Below are 26,302 nucleotides of genomic sequence, written 5' to 3' on the forward strand. Positions count from 1 at the left end.
CCCTTTTGCATCCACCTCCAGAAACTTTGTGCTCCTTTACTGCATGTTTGCAAGCTTTTTTAATCCATATTTTCTCTTATTGTGACTGCCATTCCATCTTTCTCTTTCTTCTATTTCTCACTTTCCTGCCTTTCTCTTTCTTGTTCAGTCAGGGTCATCCCTAATGATGGAAAATAAGTCTTGTTCCCCAAAATTGAGTACCAGGAGGACCCACCTGCAGCCACTGGCTCAAATAAACACAGGATTCATGTATTGTTTAATGCTGAGCATGCATGCTGAGTATGAGCAAACTTCAGTAGCCATTATTATGGGTTGTGAGAGATGATCGCAAGGCTCAGAAATGTTACCTCTAGTAGACGCCATCTTGTATTATACTTGATCATTTACGAGAAAGGGTCCTTGGTGAGTTTTGTTTCTCAAATGTTGAATCTTGCTCATTAACGCATGCCTTTCCCTTTGTGTAGGGGCCCTCTCCCACCTGCCTAGTAGGGAGGATAAGCCAGACGACCTTGGGCAGTAGATAGCTTGTGCCAGACTGGGGAATCAAAACTTATGTTCTGTACCCCCATTGTATTACATCTACTAGTGTTTTTCCATGATAGGTGGGTCTTTGTGGGCTCCGCAACATACATAATGTAACTAACTGTATGCTTGTTAGAGCCAGTTCCTTGTCAACCATCATAGGAGGCTGGTCAGACTGGACTCCACTGCAGTGTACCTTGTGAATAAACTAGTTGGATTGCATTCTCTACTGTGTTATGGACTCTCCATTTCTTGGAAGGCTAGAGGAGGTAGAGAGTCACCCGGGTGACCCTAGTTGGGTTACTTCATTCAGTGGCAAGCTCATAGTGAAAAGCTCCCTCTCAGGCGGTCACACACCAGCTGTAGCAGGGAAACACCCAGCGCGCTGTACACCTATTTGTGATAGAGTTGGGGATTGTAAGAGATGTGCTTGAGCTATTGTGAACCTTCCTAGAAGATAGTATACAATGGAGTATTATTGAAAATTCACTGACACTACTGTGTAACTCTCCTCTCCAACAGATGCAAGAAGTCGTGCACACTGAGCCCTCGGCAGCGCCTGCTCGGTTTCTTCACTGCCCCGGTGGTGGTCTTCTATTACAATGTGGTGTCTTACATTGGCTTCCTCTGGCTCTTTGCGTACATTCTGATGGTAGATTTCCGGGCTACCCCCTCCCGGAGAGAGTACCTTCTCTACATCTGGATCTTCAGCTTCCTTTGTGAAGAAGTACGGCAGGTGAGGAAGCATTGATACATACTAACACAGCGCATAAATCATGTTGATTAGTTTTATTGTTTCTGTGGCACCTTGTTCCAGTTGGTTGTCTCAGGATGCAGATGTCTGCTGGCTGCGAGGTATTCCAATTAAAGTCTCTATCGACATGTCGAGCATTGCGACCACTGAACAAACGTATGTGTTTTGCTGGCCGGCATTGTGCTTCGATTACTGTGGGTGTGTCAGTGTTTCCCTCTCCCGTTGTGTAACTCATGTGTAGCATGTCTCTTAGTATTTGCCAGTCCAAGTGAGCGACTTGTGCATTCTTATCTTAATGCCCGTCTCGGCTGTCCCAGAGTGTGATGCCTGTAGTGCATGCTCCAGTCGCAGAGCTCCCTGTCCAAGCGTGTTGTGTGCATTTGTCTCCATGCCAGTGTCTGCCTGTCCTAGTGCACAAGTTATGTACTGCATGACTCTGTGCTCCCTGTCAAAGTGTGTGTCATGTGCATTTCCAAATCAGCGCTAGTCTCTGCTTCCCTCTGATCTGTACTGCATGTATCAGTCTCAGTACTCCTTGTTTGTTCAGGTCTTGACGCTTTCCCTAAATTATGTCTGATCTTCCACAATCCCAGGTACGTGCCACTTCTTCACAGAGCCCCAATGCCAGCTGTCATGTTTTAACACATATTTACATATCACTGTATTTCCTCTTTGCACTTCCTTTCCTGTGTTCCCTTCCTCTCTTTCTCCTGCACTTTTCTCCTCCTGTACATTGATTGGTTACTGGGCTCGTGCACGGAATGCTCATGTCTTGGAGGTTCAATGGGTAGACAGTTGAATGTGACGGTTGGTATGATTACTGTACAAGACGTGGAGATTAGAAGATGCATAAAGACACTCCTGCTACATATGAGACCTTGTGATATACTAATTCAAATTTACTTGCATTACCATATAATTTTGTGACAGGACCTGTAAGCGCCACTTGCAGGGAGAAAATGAAGTGTATTGTCAGAGTAAATGCGGCTGCGCTGGATGTTGCACGCCGTCCCTCAATAGCCGTTTGCCCTCCTCTACGATTGCCTGAAATGAACGAGCGTGAGCAGTAGGTGTACAGCGCGCTGGGTGTTTCCCTACTACAGCTGGTGTGTGACTGCCTGAGAGGGAGCTTTTCACTATGAGCTTGCCACTGAAGGAAGTAACCCAACTAGGGTCACTCGGGTCACTCTCGACCTCTCTAGCCTTCCAAGAAATGAAGAGTCCATGACACTGTAGAGAATGCAATCCAACTAGTTTATTCACAAGGTTCACTGCAGTGGAGTCCAGTCTGACCAGCCTCCTATGATGGCTGACAAGGAACTGGCTCTAACAAGCATACAGTTAGTTACATTATGTATGTTGAAGAGCCCACAAAGACCTACCTATCATTGAAAAACACTAGTAGATGTAATACAATGGGAGTACAGAGCATAAGTTTTGATTCCGCAGCCTGGCACAAGCTATCTACTGCCCAAGGTCGTCTGGCTTATCCTCCCTACTAGGCAGGTGGGAGAGGGCCCCTACACAAAGGGAAAGGCATGCGTTAATGAGCAAGATTCAACATTTGAGAAACAACACTCACCAAGGACCCTTTCTCGTAAATGATCAAGTAACAATTTTGATTATAATACAAGATGGCGTCTACTAGAGGTAAAATGTTGGCACAGATGTCAACCTAACTTACATAACATCTGCCCTTGTTAATTGCGTATGTATCCAGCATTAATGTATCATAAGATAGCTAAATAAATGCTAACATAATACCAAGTAAAATATGAGTAATATGGCAGTAATACGTTTAAACTCTAACAGACCCTCCTTTTGGCATTATTTAGCTAATGCGAACGCCTTTATTCTTGCAATTAGGTAAGGGTCTTTACAATACTAAAGGTGGAGACAATATAGAATACATGCAATAACATGTCAAGTACGGATATATATGTATGTATATATGAATAGCAAACATATGGAAGAAAATAACACTAGACATTAGCAGTACAAGTAACATGAGGATCAGAACCTGCAAGAGAAGTAGTTGAACCAAAAATACATTCATCTATTTGCATAATAGTATCAAATTCCTTTTTAAGCATTATGGTCGCATTAGTATCATGAACTGAAATCCTTTTGGGAGAGAGGCAAGTAACACAGTACAAGTAGCATAAAGAAGGCACTGAATTAGAACACAGCAACAAATTAAAAGTACAATGAAATATATCACATTTTTGAAAATACAACCCCAGCCACCAAACAAAGACCAACTCAAGTTACCGCTCTCCATTCCTCGAACATTTTCCAGGATGTCTAAAATATGCTGAGGGATATTCCTTTCCATATTTGTGATACCGACCACACACTGCTTTCCTATTATTGCACTTGCACCACCACTTTTAGCTAAAATAAAATCATCCGCATATCTCGTTTGCTCAGAGTATCTGCGCATACTTTCCAACTGAGTTGTGATGACATGTAAAGCTGCCACTGTAGAGTTAGACAGGATTTGCAGTTTACACCCAAAATAGTCTGTAGCCCGTTCACCCCTGGCCCTGGCGGTACCACCAAATGTGATAATGGAGGAAAGAATATATCCAAAAGTGATACCGTTACTGTAATTATTGACTTCCAAATCGGTAACGCCCTCACAAAATTCCTTGGTCAATGTTCTTTTTACCCATCTCGTATGTGCTTTACTATACTTGCAAGGTACCCCAAGAGTTAAAACCGTTCCCAAAGCCACATCTTCTGTGCCATTATATGTAATGGAGTATGTGCCGTTCGATAGAAAATAAAAACCTGGATGTGCATAAAGCGGACTTTGATAATCTACCCAAGCATATCTAGTGTTCATTCCCTTCATGCTGGGATCATCCCTTTTTCCTAAACGCATTATATTCTTGTACAATATTAATCCAGAACAATTTAGATATAGGTAAGCGTCTGTTCCATTTATTATTGGGCAGCACGCTGGATAATAAGCTGCCTCTCGAGTAACTGTCAGATCTTGATAATGCCAACCTGTTAGAGTGACGTTTATTTTCCATATACAGATTATCACAATACATATCAGGGGTGCAACCTGGGTATCCTGTCCCTCTTGGTTTTCTGTATTACAGGCAGGGGCCACGATATCCCATGCCAAATTCACCCTTTACCTCTGCAAAGTGGGGAGGGGGAACGTATGTATAGTTCACCAGTGATAATGGATAAGCAGTCCATAAACTTGTAACAGAATCAGAGGGATGACAAGCTGTGTTGTCTCCGAAAAAGTTCCTGTGAGTGTCTAAGAAAACATGATTTTACATAGCTCTTTCACTATGACCTGAAGAGACAATCTGATATAAAACACACAATGGGGTATCACCAGAACACTCCAATACCCAGAACATCCCCCCTCCCACCAATAAGAGTCAGTCGCAGGGCAACAAAAGGCTGTTCATCTTCTGCAAACAGATACATTTTTACTATGAAAATACAAGTAGAATCACCAGAGAAAGAGACGTCATGTAATGGAGCCAATGATGGAAAGGACACAAAAGGGAGGAAAAATAGAAAACGTCAAAAAGATCAGGGTCCGTCACAAGCCTCCCTGACAGGCTTCTATTGTCCAATCCTCGGTGGTGCTATTGAGCACTTTCACGGTGGAGCCACACTGTTGCAGCCCATCTGCAAATGTTCTCTATTCTCAGGATAGGGCACTCTCCCTCCTTAGGAGAATACCCCCAGCTTATCCTGTCCTGGCAGTGCACCAATCTTCTGATCCCTAGTCTAATAGGAAAAAGGAGAAACAAGGGGCATTTTTACTAATCTTCTCCATGAAGTTCATCCCTGCTACACTCACTTTTCTTTTGGTGCACTATTCTTCTGTCGAGGATGCAAATTGTACCTTGCTACTCCGGGCACGGTCTCATCACGGACAAGAATCTGAAATTCAGGGGCTGTCCCTCAAATACACCTTTTTGCAACCCCAGAAAATGCAAAATGCTTTACCTTTGCCTCCAGGTTCCCACACCCACTATCCAAAGGCAACACACATGGATGAGTTGGTCAAGGATATTTGCCTACGCTTTTGCACCTCTCCCTCTCCTTTCATTTCTGGTTCGGAAGCTCAGGCAGATGTCTCTTACACTGATCTGAGTAGCTCCCACCTGGGCTCATCAACCCTGGTTCACAACTCTTGTAGACCTCTCTGTAGTTCACCATGAAGAAATCAGGAACCCAGATCCCAAAACACTGAACCTAGCGATTTAGCTCCTGAGGTCATAAAGTTTGGTTACCTCAACTTGCCACCAGAATGTATGGACATTCTTAAGGAAGCCCATAGCCCCACCACTAGACCTTACTATGCAGCAAAGTGGAAACATTTTGTCTGCTTCTGTCATTCAAAGCAAATTCACCCTTTCAAAGCCAAGGTACAATACATTGTCTGCTACCTACTTCCCTTACAAAAGGCTGGGTTAGCGTTCACATCTATACGATTACATCTCTCAGCAATGGCTGCCTAGCTCCAAAATAGATAACTAATTTCTTCATTCAAGGTCCCGGTGATTAAAACCTACATGGAGGGCTCAAACACGTTATTCCTCCATGGGTTCCACCCGCATCTTCCTGGAACCTCAATGTTGTCCTCACAAGACTCATGAGCATCACATTTGAACCCCTACACTCATGCCCCCTTCAATTTCCTTCTTGGAAGGTGGCATTTTTAGTTGCTATTAGGCATATTAATGAGCTCCAGGCTTTAAACTTTGGGGTATCTTTCTTCCAATTATATAGAATATCTAGCAATAGATTCATTACTTTAGAATCAGATACCAAAGTCATACCATTACCAGAGGAGGGTCTGCCAACTGAAACTGTTAAAAGTGACTTACTAGACCAAAAATGGTCTAGACCAAGGGAAAAAGACCGGACATTCATTGCAATGAAGGTGAGCAATAACATACTTTTCTACCACATACATTCCCATGGAAGGAACCCCAGGTAAGTAAAGTCGTAACACATAAAAACTTTGGAAATAAAATATCCATGTTAGCATGACAAATCTGTGTCAGAAGCCAGCCAACAAAATTAATATAAAACTATTCCACACCCTTAATGGGATCCAAACTCATGCCTTTCTACCCCACAATAACTGTGGACAAGAGCACAGTAACAAAAGTCATAAAAGCACAAAAAAAATCTGCGGCTAGATCCTGTCTCTACCAAATAATGCGTTATCAAAGGTAAGTAATTTGTTCATTGCATCTAAAATAGACAATTAGTTATAGATTCCTTACCTTAGAATTACTCCCAGGCGTCAGACTGGATCCGGAAAGTTTTTCGTCAGCAGTACCTCTGCGCGTCGAAAGGTGACATCGGTTTGCTCTGCGTTTTCTGTTGGCATCGTGGTCGCCAGGACGACATCGCGGTAGCTACTTATACGCCGCCCTCGCGCACTGACGTCAGTTCTTTCTGTTTCCGCACCAGTCAACGCAGATCCGGCAAGAGCGGTACCTCCAGTCACTTTTTGACTGACTTTTTGACGACTTTTTGTCAACATCTTTTTGAGTCTTTGACTCCTGGTGCACGTTAGGTATGCCCGGCTTCAAGGCTTGCGGTTCCTGTATCCGACTGATGTCGGTGATGGATCCACACCGCGCGTGCCTCTTTTGCCTGGAGCGTGACCACGACCCCAAGTCATGCTCCGACTGCCGGACCATGAATCCCAAGTCTTTGCTGGAGCGGTCTCGAAAGCTTCTTGAGTGCCGGCAGTCGGCTCTGTGCCGATCGAGGTCCCTGTCGCGAGGGAGATTGAGGGACTGGTCGCAGAGCCACCATCATTCTTCATCAAAGTCTTCGCACATGGGTCAGGTAAGTTGAAGCACAAGAAGAAGTCGAAGAAGCACCGTTGCTCTTTGATTTCTCCCTGTCGGTCGGCTGACGCAACGAGGGATGTGGGCAGTGCCCCGCCCATGGCTCCACGGCCAGAGCCCGAAGAGTCGACTCAGGGTCTCCCTCCCTTTCCGGAAACCGGGGCGACCCCTGCTCAGCTTCGCCAGTTTTACATAGTGATGCATGCCATCTTTGGGCAGACTGACTCTGCCGGCACGCCTTCGGGCCCTGTGGACTCGGTTGAGGGCCCTACATCATTATTGCCGGCAGCTCTGGCCTCAGCGCCCCCCATGGATCCAGACCTGGATCTGGATCCGGATCAGCGCCGATCAACCTCATTACACCTCCACCGGTGCCGTTTCCTCTGGCACTGCACCCGCACTCGATGCTGGTTGTGCCCCCAGCCTGCATCGACCCCGGCCTCCACCCTGATGTGGACACTGATCCGGACAGGCGTAGCCCAATGCTGGATCCGGCGCCGATGGGTAACTTTGTACCGCTGTTCACTCCTGGGTTCTGTTTCAGGCCCGATTGATACCCAGAGGAAGATGAGGAGGACTGGGAGGGGTCAGGAGAACCTCTGACTGACCAGTTGGATTATGACCTGGACTGGAGAGGAACTGGGGGATGCCAGTGGTCTGGATACCTTCCCAGACCTTGGCATGTTGTCTCCTCCTACCATGGCTACGGAGGAGGGAGCTTCCTATGCAGCATAGGGCGGCCGAGGCTCTCTACCTCAAGCTACCTACAGCAGTCAGGACTAAACTCCTGACAGAGGTGCTTCAACCGTTAGCGAGCTCTTTGGAGCCTCTGCTGCGGTTCAATGAAGCCCTCACTGACATCCTTTTGGGCAGCTGGTCCAGGCCCAACACAGGGGCTCCGTGGATAGGATGAAGGCCCGAGGCCACCGCCCGGCTCTGGGCGACCACACTTTCCTCTCCCAACACCCCACCCCAAGAGCTTGGTGGTCCAAGCCTCTACGTCAATCAATCAATCAATCAGTACATTTTTAGAGCGCACAACTCACCCTTGAGGGGTCTCAAGGTGCTGGGGGGGCAGAGGGCTGCTACTGCTTGAACAGCCAGGTCTTGAGGAGTCTCCTGAAGGCCAGCAGGTCCTGGGTCTGTCGTAGGCAGATGGGGAGGGTGTTCCAGGTTTATGCGGTGAGGTGAGAGAACGATCTGCCATCGGCAGTCGCTCAACAGATGCGGGGGCGAGGGCGAGGTTAGCGGAGCGAAGCTGGCGGTTCTGGTGTAGAAGGTGAGTTGTTTGTTGAGGTACGCTGGTCCAGTGTTGTGGAGAGCTTTGTGAGCATGGGTGAGGAGCTTGAAAGTGATCCTCTTGTTGACGGGGAGCCAGTGTAGGTCTTTCAGGTGGGCTGTGATGTGTTTGTGGTGGGGGATGTCGAGGATGAGGCGTGCAGAGGCGCTCTGTATGCGTTGTAGTCGTTTCTGGAGTTTGGCTGGTGTTCCTGCGTAGAGAGTGTTGGCGTAGTCCAGTCTGTTGCTGACGAGGGCCTGGGTTACTGTTCTTCTGGTACCGGTGGGGATCCATCTGTAGATCTTGCGGTGCATGCGGAGGGTGTTGAAGCAGGAGGAGGAGACGGCGTTCACTTGCTGGGTCATTGACAATGGGGATTCCAGGATGACTCCCAGGTTGCGTGCGTGGTTAGTGGGCTTCGGTGCAGCTCCCAGTGCGGCCGGCCACCATGAGTCGTCCCAGGCGGAGGGGGTGGATCCAATGAGGACCTCCGTCTTGTCCGAGTTCAGTTTCAGGTGGCTGATCATCTTCCATTCGGCGATGGCCTTCATTCCTTCGTGGAGGTTGGATTTGGCGTGGGAGGGGCCTTGGTGAAGGAGAGTATCAGCGGGGTGTCGTCGGCGTATGAGATTATGTTGAGGTCATGCGATCTGGTGATGTTGGCGAGCGGTTCCATGTAGATGTTGAAGAGTGTCGGGCTGAGGGGCGATCCTTGGGGTACGCTGCAGATGATCTTGGTGTCTTTTGAGCGGAATGATGGGAGGCGGACACTCTGGGTTCTGGTTTGTGTGCAATGCAGCAATTCATCAAAATACAAATAGAAACACGTTCCTTCCCCCCAAAACAATTCACCAACTCAGAAACAAATGTTCAAATGCATGTCGAAGTATACAAATGCAAACAGATTCCTTTCAAACAACAAATATCGGCAATGCACAAACAAATGTTCAATTGAAGTCTGAAGCAAAAGCAAAAAAAGCCGCATGCACGTTCAATATACTTCAGCCCACCGGTCGAAAGTTTATGGTAGTTAGGGGGTGTTTTGTAGGCGTAAGCAAACAACTAAAAGAAGGGACTAAAACATAGATTAACCCATACAAATAAACAGATTTCAACAGACAGTCAAACAAACCGGTAAAGTGCCAATGGGGGGGACTGTCAATACACACACTGATTACACCATGTCTCGGAGAGACAGCGCATGCGCTGCCTAGGCTCGACCTAAAAAAGGCAGACAGCTTCTAATAGTATGGAGGAATATACAAGGTAATAAAAATGAAGTATCCCTGCAAAGTGTTAGAAGCTGTATGTCTTTGTTAAGTGGGAAGATGTTCTGTATTGTAGTTTCATAGTTCGTGAAGTCTTAACAGTGAATGTGGCTTAAACTGTGTGATTTACACAGGATCGCTATATGTTAGAATGACGCCAAGACTAAAATGACATTGTTAGCAACAATGTTACAATTTTTTTTTATTTTTTGGTACCTTGAGAGAAAAGTGCTTTAATCACAATAACAGGATGTTGAGCTGAGGTTGTGATTTTAATCTGCTTTCCTGTGTTATAATTTCCAACTTTAGTCGAATTTGCTCTACAAAAGGTCCTTTAATGTAGGGGGTGGATCCAATGATGAGGACCTCCGTCTTGTCCTGTTTCAGGCGGCTGATCATCATCCATTCGGCGATGGCCTTCATTCCTTCGTGGAGGTAGGATTTGGGGGTGGGGGGGGCCTTGGTGAGGGAGAGGATCAGCGGGGTGTCGTCGGCGTATGAGATGATGTTGAGGTCATGCGATCTGGTGATGTTGGCGAGCGGTTCCATGTAGATGTTGAAGAGTGTCGGGCTGAGGGACGATCCTTGGGGTACGCTGCAGATGATCTTGGTGTCTTTAGAGCGGAAGGAGGGGAGGCGGACACTCTGGGTTCTGCCGATGAGGAAGGAGGTGGTACAGTCCAGTGCTTTGTTGCGGATCCCTGTCCACGTCCAAGGATGCATTCCCTAACGCACCACCCAATAGGGAATCCAAAAAGCTGGATCATCTTGGGAAGAAGATGTTTTCTTCCGCTAGCTTGGGACGGTGGTTGGCAAACACTGCATGTCTGTTGGGCCGTTATTCCCACTCTGTGTGGGACTCGGTTGCGCAGGTGCTGCCTCAGTGCCCGGAGGAGGCCCAGGCGTACTCTTCCATGCTGTTACCGCAGGGAGAGACGCAGCAAAGTTTACCATTTGCTGTGGACTGGACACTGCCGACTCTCTAGGCAGGATGATTTCCACGTCGATAGCCCTTCGACACTACACCTGGTTGAGATTGACTGGCTTTTCAGGGGATGTCCAAGCTACCCTTATGGACATGCCCTTTGATGGCCGTCGCCTGTTTGGTGACTAAGTGGACAATGCACTAGAGCGGTTCAAGGACTCACGTGCTACGGCCAAGTCCTTGGGCCTCTCTACCCGCACTGCGCAGTCCGCATTTTGCCCCTTTCATGGCTACAGAAGGGGTGCCCCACTATGTTCCGTCCAGAGCCACAGGCCTGCGCAAACTACTCAACCTCCGCGTGGCTGGGGACATGGGAACCACTCAATGACTAGATATACCTAAAGTCTACCAGATATATCAAAAGGGGTCCAGGGGAAAATATTTATAGACCAATAGGTTTCTAACCCCCTAATTTTCAATATGTTATAACTACAAAAAAGGAAACCTATGGTCAACGCTTAAGAAATCAGAAAGCAAGTGAGTACTTTTACTAGTGAAAATGAATCCCATCAGCCACCTGGGTAGCAACCCACATCATCTGGGATCCAATGGCCCTTACTGTGCCCTCCAGAAAGAACAGGGCAACAGCATGAATGGGCAACTAGAATCTTACTCACGGTTTAAGATATGGTATCTACCGTAGTTCAAAAAAGATGAGGTTTATTTTTTAGTGGTGGTGAGGGAAGCAGTGCAATGAAAAAGTGAAAATTAAAATCATCTACTGAAACAGATATAATACTTTATTGGTTCTATTCGAGTGACGAAATAAAACCAGTGCAAGAGCTGTTTTGAAAAAATAACTGCTCACGTCCAGTTGGTAAAGAAGGTCTACATGTTTCAGCCTCTAGATTATGTGGTAATCAGGCTTTCATCAGGACCTAAGAACTTTTGCTACTGCTATATGTTTGTATGTAATACCCAAAAGTGAAAAATACACTGTGAATGAAAATTATACAACCTATTTGGGTTGCGGATTATATCATTCAACACTCTTTTTGACTTTTTCAGGAGTGTTCGTCCATTTCCTAAAAGTAAAAAGACATTAAATGCCAGTTATAATACAACCACCTGCTTCATCATTTATAGCTATGTTTCAAGGGTCCTTTAGCAACTCTTAGTACAACTACGTGATTCACAGTGTACATTTAATGCAACCCACAAAGAAACAAAAACAAAACGCTTACCCGTCAATATACGGGGGCGCTCCTCTCCTCACCAGGCATCCGCTCTGAGAAATGAGGCCCCGCTCTAGATGAACATAAACGGGTATATAGCTTGTCGGAAGAATCACACATGTGTATTGAACACAATCCAATAAGAACAAGCACATGTATTGCCAGACGTCCAAACAAAGGGAAATTAAAAAGTTGCAATGATGCAGCCCAAAATCACTGCCTTTTTCATTTGTAAATGCAACGCATTTCTAAGAGCACATAGCCAGAAGACACTCGACTTCAAAGGCTCACAATAAGGTATAGGTAATATCGAACCATGGTTGTATGTCCGATAATGTTGTATAACAAAAAAGGGGGGAGCATCAGCCGTGTAGTTGTGTCAACACATGTTCACTAAAGCAAGCTCGATAAAGCACGTGCTGTTTACTACAACATTGTCATTATCAATAAAGGCCGCGGCAGCTCAGTGGTTTCTTAATAAAGACAGGACACTGCTACGCAATAAAAAATTTGTCTAAATCTCTGTCTTTGATTATCTAGTGGAGGGTCATCATTTAACAGACCCATACATCGTCTGACATTGTAAAAAAGTGGAGAGTTAACAACACGTATGTAGATGAAAACACCAAATTAATAATCGATGCCTATAGATCTAAACAATGGACTAACCTGTCCGTCGGTAACCCGATCTTTAGTAGAGCAGGAAGGGGAGGCGACGACGCGTGTGTACTAATGGTTTAAATACACAGGCTTTCTGGCGCAAAACTCCCGCGTTAGAGCTGCGCGCCGGTGCCAAGGCATCATGGGAATCTTAGTTTATTTCTTGCGGAGGAGTCCACAATTACTCGCACAAATCTCTTGTGTTGCCGCTGCGTGCCTAAGCCGCGGGATCGTAATAGTATTAGTCCCTTTCACTAGAGGAACATGAGCCAGCGGATGACACTAGCGCTCATAGAACATTGTATAAATATACCCGCTCGCTTAGACCAACAACTCTTTGACCGTTCTGTTCTCCAGGACTTTCTGGTGTGAACTTAGTTTGCAGACCCACCTCCGGGGTTGGTATTGGTGGGGTATCTATTCTAAAGTAAGGAATCTATAACTAATCGTCTCTTTCAGATGAACAAGTTTCTTACCTTCGGTAACAATATATCTGGAAGAGACATAGATTAGTTATAGATTCCTTACCTCCCCACCCATCCTCCCCGTTCTCGGAACTAACTTCTAGGGTTAGGGCTTTCCCCTTCAGGGCCCTAGCTTTGTGCACCAGTAGTCAGTGTCTTGCATGGCTCTGCGCTTCTTGTGTGGAATGTTGTGTAAAAAGAACTGATGTCAGCGCGCGAGGGTGGCATCTAAGTAGCTACCGTAACATCATCCCAGCGACCACAACGCCAACAACAAACACGGAGCCAACCGTCGCCACCTTTTGATGCGCAGAGGTACTGCGGACGGAAAACTTTCCGGATCCAGTCTGACGCCTGGGGGTAATTCTAAGGTAAGGAATCTATAACTAATATATGTGTCTTACAGATATATTGTTACCGAAGGTAAGTAACTTGTTCTACTCTACAGGGCGAACCAAATCCCATAGGGAAGAAGATGAAACATTTGTAATTGGCTTGGTTTTACTACACAAAAGTGCACATAGAATATATTCACAGAAACATGCTTTCTTTTAAAACATATATACATTAGGCACAATCCTTACTGAAATACAGTATATCGGTGTAGATGTCCGATCCAGACATTGGGGAGTATGAGTGCCGTCTCCAGGTAGAACGCCTGAGGGGGAAGGAACTGTGTGGAAGACCTGGTCTTTAAAAAAGATGATTAAAAAATGTCTCTGTAAAGTTTGAGAGGAGGTCTGTGGACAAGTTGTTTTTCATTTTGATTTGAAGATATTTATGCAGCGGACTGGTGTAAAGGATCCAAGCATTTTCAACCTTAAAATTCTGGCCTCTTCAGGACTACATTCAAGGACATGTATCGATGCAGGCACTGTAAATTACATTAGTCAACAGCAAATTTGTATATTATAACCAGCTAAACAAATCACTAGATGAAAGCGTACTGAACTCCAATTGGAGCGCCTACCGCTAAAAGTGGTTCGGGAAAAACTAGGGTCACCTACATCTCAGTATCCCTATGGGATTTGGCTCACCTTGCATAATAGCAGTGTCATCATCATTAGTCTTTATTCGATTTTAAAATATAAATCATAAAAGACACAAACATAAATCCAGACATCACATATAAAATCCATTAAAACTTTGGAAACCATCAATAAATACGTTAAAAATTTTTTTTTTTTAAAAAGCATTAAACAAGTCAATATAACAACAAAGCTACTAATACATGATTAATAAACCCCCATCAACTACAGGATTATGAAGAATCAGTAGGCGTAATATCAGACTGTGTTGCAACAATTTGGGCTAGATGGAGGGGATGTTTCTGGTGTTTAGCACAGGCTTGCGCCCTTAGGGTCCATGCCCAACCCAAAAATTTGGCTATAGGTATAGAGATGGTTGGCGAAGTGTTAGTGCATAAAATTCTTAAAGGAACAGCACTACTCCTTGTGCCCAAGTTTCTACACAAAGGTTTCAGCCACACTCGTCTGGGAGTGACTAGTACTGGGCAAACAAACAGGAAATGGGCAATAGATTCTGTCTGTAGCCCACAAGCAGGGCAGATTTCCTCTCGAGGACTAGACCACCTGCCTGTAAAAGATTTGAGTGGTAGGGAGCCTGCTCTCCGCTGGAAATAGAGTTTCCTGTCTCTGGGTTTTGTAATCAGGTCCCAATATAACTCAAGGACGGGTGTGGTCTTCACCTCTAGGTAGCGACCAGCCATCCCGTTGGGGTTTGCTCCACTCCATACCTGATGGTCAACTCGTTCCCAATAAATGTCTTTTATAATTTTCTTAGAGGGAAACTGTGCAGTTGCAGGGTCACTCCATAACCCCGCCATACCCAAAACTGTCAAGGTCTGGCGTAGCTGCCTCAGCCAGTCAATCTTGTGGAAAACGTCTAGATCTATGACATCCATAAGCCCTTTGGCATACAAGGAGAGCTCGGGAGTAGTCCATAACCTTCGCCAGTATAAAACCGGCCGAAGTCTGGCAATGTCCACGATGGCCTTCCTACCAAGCTCATACCTTACAGGAACCATAGGGGAGCTCTGGGGGAGTCCTGTTATACTACGGAGGAATGAATTTTCGGCTAAGGTTAAAGAAACCAGCCGGTTGAACCCCCATAGTTCTGCCCCGTATAAAACTGAACCTAAGGCCTTTGCCTCGTAGACTTTGAGCACAGATTTTATGGGCCTAGTAAAAGATGTTTTGTGCTCTCTAATTAGTGTTCCCGAGATTTGCCTAAGCTTCAGGGCGGCCACCTCTATGTGCTTGTCCCATTTGTTACTAGATGTTATATGTATGCCCAAATATACAAAGTTGGAGACCATTTCAATTGGTTGCCCATCCAAGAAGAACTTTCTCCCTCCAAAGCTTGAGTGCGGATTAAAAGCCATGAGTTTCATCTTGGCCACGTTTACCTCCAAACCATGGCCAAGGCAAAAATCCTCAAAGACTAGTAGGGCTCTTTGTAAGCCACTTGGAGTTTTTGATACGATTAACGTATCATCCACAAACATTAATATCGGAGTAATAACTCCAGCAAGCTTCGGAGCATCAGTGGTAACACTAAGCATAGATTGGACTATCCCATTAATGTATAGGGAAAACAACGTGGGAGCCATGGTGCACCCCTGCCGCACTCCCCGTTCGACCGGGAACTCTGCAGTGACCTCACCCGCTCCTCCCCACTGGATTTTAGCAAAATTATCCTCATGGAGCCTCTTTATCAAGGTCAAAATTTGCACGGGGAGCCCTAATTTGTCAAGGACAGCCCACAACCAATGGCGAGGCACAAGGTCAAAGGCAGCTCTCAAGTCCACAAAGGCTACATAGAGGCTGCCTTTCCCCAAAGTGACTACTTTCCAGTGGAGTTGCACGAAACGGAAAACCTGGTCCAATGTGCTAGTTGACTTGCGAAAACCAGCTTGAAAGGGAGATAGAATCATATTATCTTCAGCCCACACCAAAAGCTGGTTCAGTATCATCCTCCCTATGATCTTCTGAATCGTATCGATCAAGCTGATTGGTCTGTAATTCCCAGGGAGGGTTCTGTCACCCTTCTTAAACACGGGGATTATGACAGCCCCCCCCCAGGATTTAGGAACTGGGGCACCTACAGCAATAGCATTTGCCAATAGAGCGATATATTTACTCCAGGACTTTTTGTTATGAAGGAAGAGATCAGCTGGAATCCCATCAAGTCCTGGAGCTCGTCCAGCTGCTACAGATCCCAAAGCCATTAATGCATCTTTAGTACTGAAAGGACCATCAGAGAAAAAAACAAGGGATTTCTCCCTTGTAGGGATTGTCTGGAGGTCACATGCGTATTGGGGTCTAAAATACTTTACCCATTCTTCTTGCGAAACATGGTTTAAGGGTCTGTCAGGTAACCCACCCCTGCCCCACTTGATGATATTCCAAAATAGTCGCGTGTCCCTAGCATCACTAGCATCCTTTAGGTCAGACCAATAGAGCTCGTCCCAGTTCTTTTTAGCCAAACCTATGCATTTTTTATATGAATGACGGGCTTCCCTTACGTAGTTAGTACTACCACTGGAAAGAGCTAAGACTAAATTAGTTCTAGCTTTCTTGCAATCGCTGTTATACCATCGTAAACGCTTTGGGGGAGGTCTTTTACCTTTCCTGATTGGTTTAAGAAAAAACCTGCGCAATCCCTCAAAGAATGTTTCGTGGAGATCAGTAATTGGCGAGATACCTGGGTCAGTGATCCCACGGCTCTCGATCTCCAGTATAACTGTGGACAGCAGATTATCAATGCTATCAATTGCCTTTTCATTAGTCTTAACCGCACTCCACTTAAGCCTACGCATGTCATTAGAGGGGAATACTGCAGGTAGCGTGGAGTTCACCTCCACTGCATTGGTGCTACCATTCTTCCACCAATGATGCGTTACACATAGAGGGTTATGGTCACTTTCTGGTCTGAGTTCAACTACCATATCTTTGACGAATTGCCATAACCTCGTGCTACAAAGGACGTAGTCAATTCTACTCCTATGACGGCCATTGTCGAAGGTGTAGGCCCCTTCCTTGTCCCCCAAAGTTCGTCCATTCAATGCCCTTAGGCCTTTTTCATAGCAGAGGGCATTAGCCTGCACTGCAACCTCCGACCAGCGTTTGATTGGGTCCATGTCAAGTCCAGGAATGCCCCATAGCTGATCTTCCTCGGGGTCGAATCCCCAACAAGAATCTGATTTAAAAAGTGGTTCAAAAGTTACATTCAGATCCCCCGCGGCCAGCACTCCCCTCTCACATGAGTGCTGAGCAATAAGGGAGTCCAATGTAACCAAAGTCCGGGACCTTGTCCCGTTGGTCCCTCTTAGATACAGATTATAGATATCCACATCACCCGCGGAACCCAGAGATAATCTGACTAATTGGATATCGGGGGACCCAGTGTTGATCTCTTTTGCCACCGAAAATAATTCTTGGCGAAGCCACATTGTTAAACCGCCCATAGGACGCCCTTTGGGTCCCTTGGATGCGGGGACATGAAAGTTCAAGAAACCCGGAAGAAGCTGAGGCTCACAGGACCAAGTCTCCTGGAAGAGGCAAACATCAAAGTTGCCAATGAATTGAACCCACTCTGGGGAGTCCATTTTTGTCTTCAGGCCGGCAACATTCCATGAGATCATTGAACCCACTCCTGCTCCTGATGGATTAATCTGATGGATAGTGCTAGAGGTTCCATCTTGGTGGTTGGAGTACTCTAAATACGTGGGGGGGGGGGGGGGGGGGGAGAAATCAACTTCATCCCTTCTGGCCATGGGCACAGCACCAACTGATGTAGCGTCCCTTAAGGTCTGGGATTCTGGTCAATCAAAATAATCTAAATTGCAGTTGGGATTGTGATAATCGGGATGGGGAATCATGATTTCTGGCAACATTCTCGACTCTCCCCTGTAATGAGTAAATTTATCAGCCTGGTAAATAGCCGAGTTATAAAAATAACCCAGGTCATGCACCCCTATCCCCGATTGATTCCCGGAAAGCGAGTCATCACAGATAGAACGCACTATGCGTCTATCTTGGAAGTTAACGACTATAGAATCACCCTCAACATCTTTTGGTCTTGTTCCGACCCAGCAGACCCTTCTGGCAAACAAGATTTTCCCATTCAACCCAGCAGGAATGGGTCTCTTTTTATTTAACCAGAAGGTTACTTTGTTTTTTAGTTCAAGGTAAGATTCAGTCTTGCCATCTTTTAATTCCGGGACGCCAGTTAATACTGCTACGTAGGGAAGAGATGCTGGTGGAAGAGAGATATGGGCATGTGAAAATTTCGCAGGATTAGTATAAGTAGAACTGCTTGGGCCGTCCTTCTTACCCTTACTTGCCCTATTAAGGTTCTCCCTGGTATCATTAGTCCCAGATTTTCTTCTAGTAGGACCTGTCCGTGGATTAGTGTGGCTAGCATTATCCGGAACACTAGGAGGGTCAGTCCCCGATCTGTCTCTAATGGTTGCAACAGGGTCGACAGCAGGGATAGATGTAGTAATTGTTGTTGGTACTACCATATTTGAATTAAAATTGGCTGTCTCTCGTGTTGCCACTTTAATGACATTTTTCAGGGAACAAAAATTATCAAGCATCGTCTGCTCAAGGCGTTCAACTTTTGTATTAATCAATTTAACCCTCTCAATCAGGGGGAGTAATAGTGAACGCACCGTCAGTTCAATTTGGCTAATCATCCCATCGGATTGTAGCTGATCAGGGGATTTCTTCTTGCCCACCTCATTAGTTTCACAGTCCCTCAGAGATGAAGTACGAGAATCATTATTTGGAATATCAATTTTTTTAGAAAGTTTCGGCTGCCTCCCACCCTGGGTATCCCCAGTCCTTTTCCTTTTAGGATTAGCCATGCCTTTAGCTTTCTTACTAGCCCGTGTCTGGGGATGAATTACTTCAGGTCTTGTAGAATTTTCTTCTACAGGCACGACCTCACCAGAGGCCTCGAAAGTCCCTTTGCTATTTCGGATCATAATGGGACTTTCCTCGAGGTCCCCGAGCTGGGAGGAGTTATCCACCACAGATCCATTGGGTCTAATAGGAGATTTAACTAATGCTAGAGGTCCCATAGATGAACGTCTTGTCATTAATGGTTCAGTGGAAAGCCGCCGCTCGGTTATAGCAATTTCATGCTCTAGGACTGAGACAGCCCGTGTTATAAACTGGTCTAAGGTGCCAGTTACGGTCCCCCCCCCCATACGTTTGCCCTTCCCCGCCATTACCCAATCTGTAGTTAGAATTCAAGATCAAGGAGTTACTTTAAAATGCTAGACTATGATGGAAAAAGTAAAGCAAAAAGAAATTAAACTAGAAAATATGATATAAAACAGTTATGTAGCCGTAATAATAGGCATAAAGTTACATCCGTGTATGCAAATGTAAACCCACAGGATTCACGAAATATGTCTCTGTACAAACAATTAACCATAAAAAGAGAGAACAAGTTTGTGCCCTCTACAGGTTTCTACACGAACAAATCACAGCCCCAGAATCAAAGCACATAGGGATAACAAGTCCAGTGTTGGTCACAGTACCTTTGCAGATGAGAACCAAAGCTAAGAGGGGGGGCCCAGCCCTGCCTCTTCCTAGCGATGACGGGCGCGAGACGGGCCCGCCCTTGGCCCGGGCTTCGCCCGGGCGCCGCCCGCGCGCGTCCCGCGCTGCGGAGCACCAGACACAGCTATATGCTCCCCCGGCGCTGCCTGCTGACGTCAATGGCACGCGCCTTGGGTGAGCACTGGCCGCTGGGTAGAGTAGTTCTTGCTGGCCGTTGCCCTCACGGCGGGATGAAAAGTGCAGGAAGGGGCTGCAGGGACTCACGTTGGCCGTTCCCCTCACGGCAATGACAAACAGGTAAGTGAGCTGGCAGAATTCCGGCTGTTAGCCCGTCCCGCGCTGCGGAGCACCAGACACGGCTATATGCTCCCCCGGCGCTGCCTGCTGACGTCAATGGAACGCGCCTGGGGTGAGCACTGGCCGCTGGGTAGAGTAGTTCTTGCTGGCCGTTGCCCTCATGGCGGGATGAAAAGTGCAGGAAGGGGCTGCAGGGACTCACGTTGGCCGTTCCCCTCACGGCAATGACAAACAGGTAAGTGAGCTGGCAGAATTCCGGCTGTTAGCGCGTCCCGCGCTGCGGAGCACCAGACACGGCTATATGCTCCCCCGGCGCTGCCTGCTGACGTCGATGGCACGCGCCTGGGGTGAGCACTGGCCGCTGGGTAGAGTAGTTCTTGCTGGCGGCGGGATGAAAAGTGCAGGAAGGGGCTGCAGGGACTCACGTTGGCCGTTCCCCTCACGGCAATGACAAACAGGTAAGTGAGCTGGCAGAATTCCGGCTGTTAGAGTGTCATGTATTATATATAACATAACAATATGTAACGTAAAATGTTGAAATAATTATTTTTCATTTTCATCCCTATAACAATTAATGAGTTATTGCAGCACTATGATATTGATGTTGAATGTATCCTGCTAGAGCTTCCCCTTTCTATATAATGTTGTAATATAGCCTAGGTGCTAGAAAGTAGATAGACGTACCCCTTTAGTGGTACAATATTCGGTTTCTGGCATTGGCTTTTTTAAGGAAAATAATTTTAATGGGCTGGGGTAGACACCTTGTTTAATGTTGTTGGCTTTTTTAAAAAAAAAAGTATGTGTGTGCTCTAGGATGCTGCTTGTCAACTGGACTGTTCAGTGCATTTGACTATAATGAAGATTCCACTGGAGGAGAACCAGGATTACAGGTAAGTAACAATTCCCTCTCCTGTGCTTTTTAGAATAAGTTTCATATGAAGCCCATATCTGCAGTAGAAAGAAATTCCGATCCCAGATTATTTTATGACACATTTTGAGCTTGAGTAAAGTCCCTTTCAAAAGAGGTAAGTGGAGTGGGTGGTACCAGAAGGAAGGTCTATGTTAGAATTCATTTGGTCTTACTTACAAAGTGAGTTTACTTCACGTTGTTCCAGACTGTACTTTGTTATTCTTTTGCAGAAAGTGCTAGTCCGCCTTAATCACATCATAGGTGTATTTGGTGTCATCCAGAGCGTGGCTGAATCCTTTAGACTTTGAGCCGGCTGCTTAGGGTTGGATCATGGGGATGGTGCTAGCAGTGCTGAGGTGGGTCAGTGTCCCACCAGGCTGGCCATGAGTACTTACTCAGGAGGAGGTTCACTTATAAACTGGAAAAGGAGCTGAGGCAGTGCTGTGTCTCTTTCTCCTTCATGTGATTGGTACAAGCGTTTGTGGTGCTTAGCATGGTTCTTGTGATTTCTAGGAGTAGAAATGTTATTTATTAATTAGCAGTTGTTCATGGTATGGACGATACCAGATGGATGTTAGAGCACTTTACAACATTAAAGAAGGTCCAATATTACAAATATGCAAACTAATACAAAGATCATACTTTTAAACGAATTAAAACGGATTTTTTTTTTCTTCGTAGCTCTCCTATGTCCACGAAGGCGTGGAATTTCTGACTAAAGGCAGGATGTACCTCACCGACTTCTGGAACCAGATGGATGTTGTGGCGATTGGTATCTTCACAGTCGGCTTAGTCTGCAGGTTGGTATCATTGTTGCTTCCTTGACCTGGACAGTGAAAGTGATCACACGAAGGCAGGTGAGTAAAGAGCACACTACATTTATTGACATGAACAGCACCAACTGAACATTCTATGACCTAGGAAACCGCATCATAACCGCTATAAGCAATACAATCATTACTTATTACAACACCTCCTTCCTTTCCGAATGAAAACAAAGAACATAAAAAGAATAACCCAGAACAGAATACTCTGGAAAAAAATAAAACAAAAGAAGAATCTAGTTCTAATGAGAAAAAGAATGAGGAACTAAAGAAAAACTGAAGAGAAACCTTATGGGAGAAGAGTGCTCAAAGTAGGTCGTGTATATTTCCAACGCGCCAGGAGGCGCTTAAAGAGCATTCAGGACTCCCGCAGCGTGGGGCAAGGGTGGACCCATCTGTGCCCATCAGACCCTGGAGGAAACCGTGCCGGGCCACCCCTCTAGCCTCAGCGCCCCGTGTATCTATTGCTGAAAGGGGAAACTTCTGCGCGTATACCTGTGGAGTCTCCGTCTGCAGGACTGGTGAAAGGAAATGGGTAAGAGAAAGCAAACAATACAGGGTCAGGTGGAGGGGCAGCTGTAATGACTCGATACATTTCTGGCCAGGGCAGCCATCGTCTTGTTGAATGATAATTGCCCTGCAGGAAAGGAGACTTTCTTTGGAACTAACTAATCTTCCACGGAGCCAAGCAAAGTGAGATGGTGCCTACTTTGACAGCTGTCACTGTCTTGTCAGGAGGAATGGAGGACAACAAAGGGGAGGGTGCTTCTATGCTGGACCCTCTAGTTAAAAAGAAAAGAGGTGGAGGAAAACATACACACACAGGCCTCAAAAAAGCAAGCGGAAACTGTTGGTCTGGAATATTGGGCCTTGAGCCAGACTTTGATTAACTTTTCCCTAAAAATGGAAGCCATTTTAAAGACATATTTAGCTCCTATTATTGTATGGTTGGATAAGTTGGAAACACTACTTTTGTCAGTCGAAAGAATGTCTTTCTAGTCTTGTGACAAGTGGCCTGAGGTTGGAACCGGTGGGGTTGAAAGGAGGGTCGGATTCTACCCAGCAGGGTGGTCTAGAACCTACAATTTCCACATTCGGTAAGGGTCTGCAAGCAAGCAGTAGCATGCACATAGCACACAGGGAGAGACTGCAGATAGCACCTGGGTTTAACAATCAACCCCTAGATAGTATGGGCCCACAGGGACGTGTAAGATGCTCTAAAAGCAATAGGGAGGAAGGAGATGCCTGAGATGGATCATTAGTGGCTGACCTAAAAGACCCCTGGACGACCCAGGGGACTGAGTTATGTGGCCCCAAAAAACTCTAATCTCCCTTGTCAGCTGGAAGACAGAACTGATGTTCTACACCTACCCCCCGAGTCAGCTCTTCTAGTGACCGTTTTGGTGGGAGTGCCACCTGTCAAGTGGAGCTCTAAAGAGACGACAACAGACTTGATACATAAGGTGACACACTGGCTGGAGAGACCACTGGTAAATGGTCGTTCTATAGCCCCCCATGTTATCAGGGCCAAAATAGTGGGCTGGGTGGGGAAAGCCACATATAAAGATAGGTTGGGGATTGCATTGTGGTTAATTTGACACACCCACTACATGTAAGAGCTATGATCCATAGTCAGCTCCGACCAGACTCTCATACAGAAATTCGGGTCTTCCTGCTCTCCTTTGTTTATCCAAATGGGGCTCAATACCATAGCACTCGGGGTAATGTACCTAGTTTGTCTCAGGGAAAGTTGTTGCAAGGTCAAAAAGTGTGCACCAATATGAACATGACCATTCCCCTTGTAAATAGATTTGCCCCACTGAGGGACCTCGATAATATTGACTGACTATCAGCCCCAAATGATGCCATGGCTAGCACCAGCTGCCCTTTTCCAGTTCAAACGGCTACTGAGACTCGGTATCATTGTGTCCACACAGAGATATGCCCTTCCATCTGTCATTTTATGTCTTGAAATATCACAGGGTTGAGGGCGAAAAAAGATGACGAGCAGTGGATAGCGATAATAAAATCTGGAACACGTCAGATTATTTTGTTATGGATGGCTTTGCTTCCTTTTCAAAGGCTGCATCTCCCTTCGCTACAGGACGAGTAAAGGGAGGTCTGCCTATTCTAATATCACTTAAATTGCCATGGACCATTAAGGGCCTGTTCAGTCCATCCCCACACCTGCTAGCAGGAAAATTAACCTTCCCCAAGTGTCCTACTTTGGTGATCATTAATTCTTACAACTCCTTTTGCAGGAAAAATTACAGTGAGCACATAGTTGCCCTTGAAAGTTTTATAGAGCACGTTGCACAGGACAGTCACACCCACTATGAATTTATCATAATGGGGGACTTTAATGTAATGTACATGGTCAACTCACATCCTTGTTATTATTTTTAATAATTTGTGCGGTGTGCCACCTCTGTACTTTGCCCACCCTCCCCATTCTGACTAAATGTGAGGCCCTTGCATACCTGCAATGGGTGATAAGGCATTGTCACTCGTGGCAGTCATGTTATGACCCCCCTAACCTCCACGAAGCCCATCCAGCAATAATCTTCCACTTTTTCTTTTAAGACACATTTTATTGAGCATTTATAATATTATCATCAGTACATTTTAATAATGCAGATTTGATCTGTTAACATAAGCTCTACATGATTATATGCTATAAATAATCATCCAGGCTGTCCGTTTAGTCTACAAGCTGTAACAATATAACACCTAACATCCCTCCTCTCCCACCCACAAGGTCTCCACAGTAACATTGATGGTTGTACATAGAACTTATGGGCCTGCACATATCTCCCAGCTACCGTGTGATGTCAAGGGTTATGTAGTAGCGGGTCGGCACCTGTATCTATGTGATTTAGATCTAGTAGTAGCTATAGGGGCAATCTCCGCCTTATCATGTTCATGGCATGATAGCATGCTCTCACCGACTTCCTCTTCCGCTTCCTGATTCTCCTGGTCCATTTGTATTAGGTCATGTATAAGGGTCTCACAGGCTCTGGCTATGTCAATGTGTTTTAGTCCCCTCTTAGCTTCCCTCATCAGGATTCTTCCCTCACATTCTGCCCATTTTAGGAGCTCTACCCTGCAAGTAGTCCCTTTCGGGCACCTCACTGTAAGAATGTAGGACCCCGTCTTGGTCATGAACTGGACAACCCTCATGGATATGTCAGTCAGCTACTGAGCGAAAGCTTCAGCATGTAGGAACCCCTCGAAGTCAGCAGAAGTGTCTCCTCTGGTTATACTCAGAAAAAAAGGTTACATATACAAAATGGCATCCTTGCCTTGGACCGGAATTGTGTGGAGGCTGCCATTGTTTGTATTTCACAGATAGCTTTGTTGCCATATGGACGAAATACAAAACGCATTTGAATAACGCACATGAAGGCCTTGTACACATTGCCAAGGCAGTGTATTAGTGTTCTTGCGATATGTATTCATGTTAGCAAGGTTTGTGTTCCCGAGAAATTAACCTAAATGTCACAAATGCAAATGTGTGCCAAAAGTCGATGTGGCAAAGGGAAGGCAACTTTAGGAAAAAGGCGTGTGCATGTAAAAATGGCAACAGGTCCTACTAAACCTAGCTAGGACACATGACACCCCCCACTCCTGGTACATAAGTTGGCTTAAGAAGCTATATATCGCAAACTATTCTCATCACTAAAAATGCAACAGCACATGTAGAGGAAAATGCTAAAAAAGTACATGCTAAAAATGATTATAAAAGCACTTAAATTCAGGCACTCATGGTAATTTGAGGAACGAAAACATAAAGATAGCCAAAGGTATTCAAAAAATATAAAAACAATAAAACGTAAGGAAATTTAGAAAACAAATCAGGCCGAATAAAAGTTCCCACCACACAGAAAGCCAGATGTTTACATGTCCCGAGTGGTATACGAAACATTGATGTTCCCAGCGCCCACAGACCATCATCCCAGAGGCACACCTCAGAGCAAATTTATAGAGCGACTATGTTGACATCCACCCCCCAGAGCAGCCGCTGAGGGAGTGAAGACAGCCGTTAGCTGTTCTGTTGAGACAGAACCTAGATTCAAACCACCAGGTGCTGAGGCAAGCCAGGGAGGCTCATAATATGTGACCAGGAGCAATGGAATGTGCAAGGGATCGCTGCACAGATGGGCCTTAAGGGGGTCCACCAGTACGTGCATGTCCAAAGGTTCAACCAATTGCAACCCGAAGCACAAGTACAGGGCACATTGTAAGTGCACAGAATGCAACAGAACATTTATTGTACGCAGTAAAGCTATACAGGCCATAATGACAGGAACCAATGCACATCCAGTTTTCGAAGCACAGGTGCGCCAAAGTAATGCATGATGTGTTCATAGCACAACAGGATGTGAGGCAGTGCCAGCTCCATTTGATCTCGAACATCCATTGCAGAGAATTTGTTTTAAAGCAATCTCCCTGCAATTCAGAGCATGACCAGTGTAAGACATCCCATAATGCTTCTGAGGATGGAGTGGATAAATGATGGATCAACACTGTCTGAAAGGTGCTGATCAACCCGGAGTCTATGCTTCTGAAACACCCTTCTATTCTAGGGGTACTAGACATGTGAAAATACGATGGATGTTGTGGGAAGTTGATATGTAGAAGAGTCGGTATCACACAAGAGGAACGCCCCATCTGATGGTCAAACATCTCCTTGGCCGAAGCTAAGGCTACATCTTT

General features: G+C 45.8%; 1 protein-coding gene across 4 annotated transcripts in view; it reads left to right on the forward strand.

The window, feature by feature from the left end:
• LOC146808505 (transient receptor potential cation channel subfamily M member 2-like) overlaps positions 1-26,302 on the forward strand; it is a 2,014,188-nt gene that overhangs the window by 1,059,893 nt on the left and 927,993 nt on the right. For all 4 annotated transcript variants that reach the window (XM_085623584.1, XM_085623586.1, XM_085623585.1 and 1 more), the window contains 2 exons: positions 1,045-1,258; positions 21,444-21,562. In XM_085623584.1, coding sequence (XP_085479710.1) covers positions 1,045-1,258; positions 21,444-21,562 — 333 coding nt within the window. The remainder of the gene's footprint in view (positions 1-1,044; positions 1,259-21,443; positions 21,563-26,302) is intronic.

This window comes from Triturus cristatus, chromosome 8, assembly GCF_964204655.1.
Source record: "Triturus cristatus chromosome 8, aTriCri1.1, whole genome shotgun sequence".
NCBI classification, from domain to species: domain Eukaryota; kingdom Metazoa; phylum Chordata; class Amphibia; order Caudata; family Salamandridae; genus Triturus; species Triturus cristatus.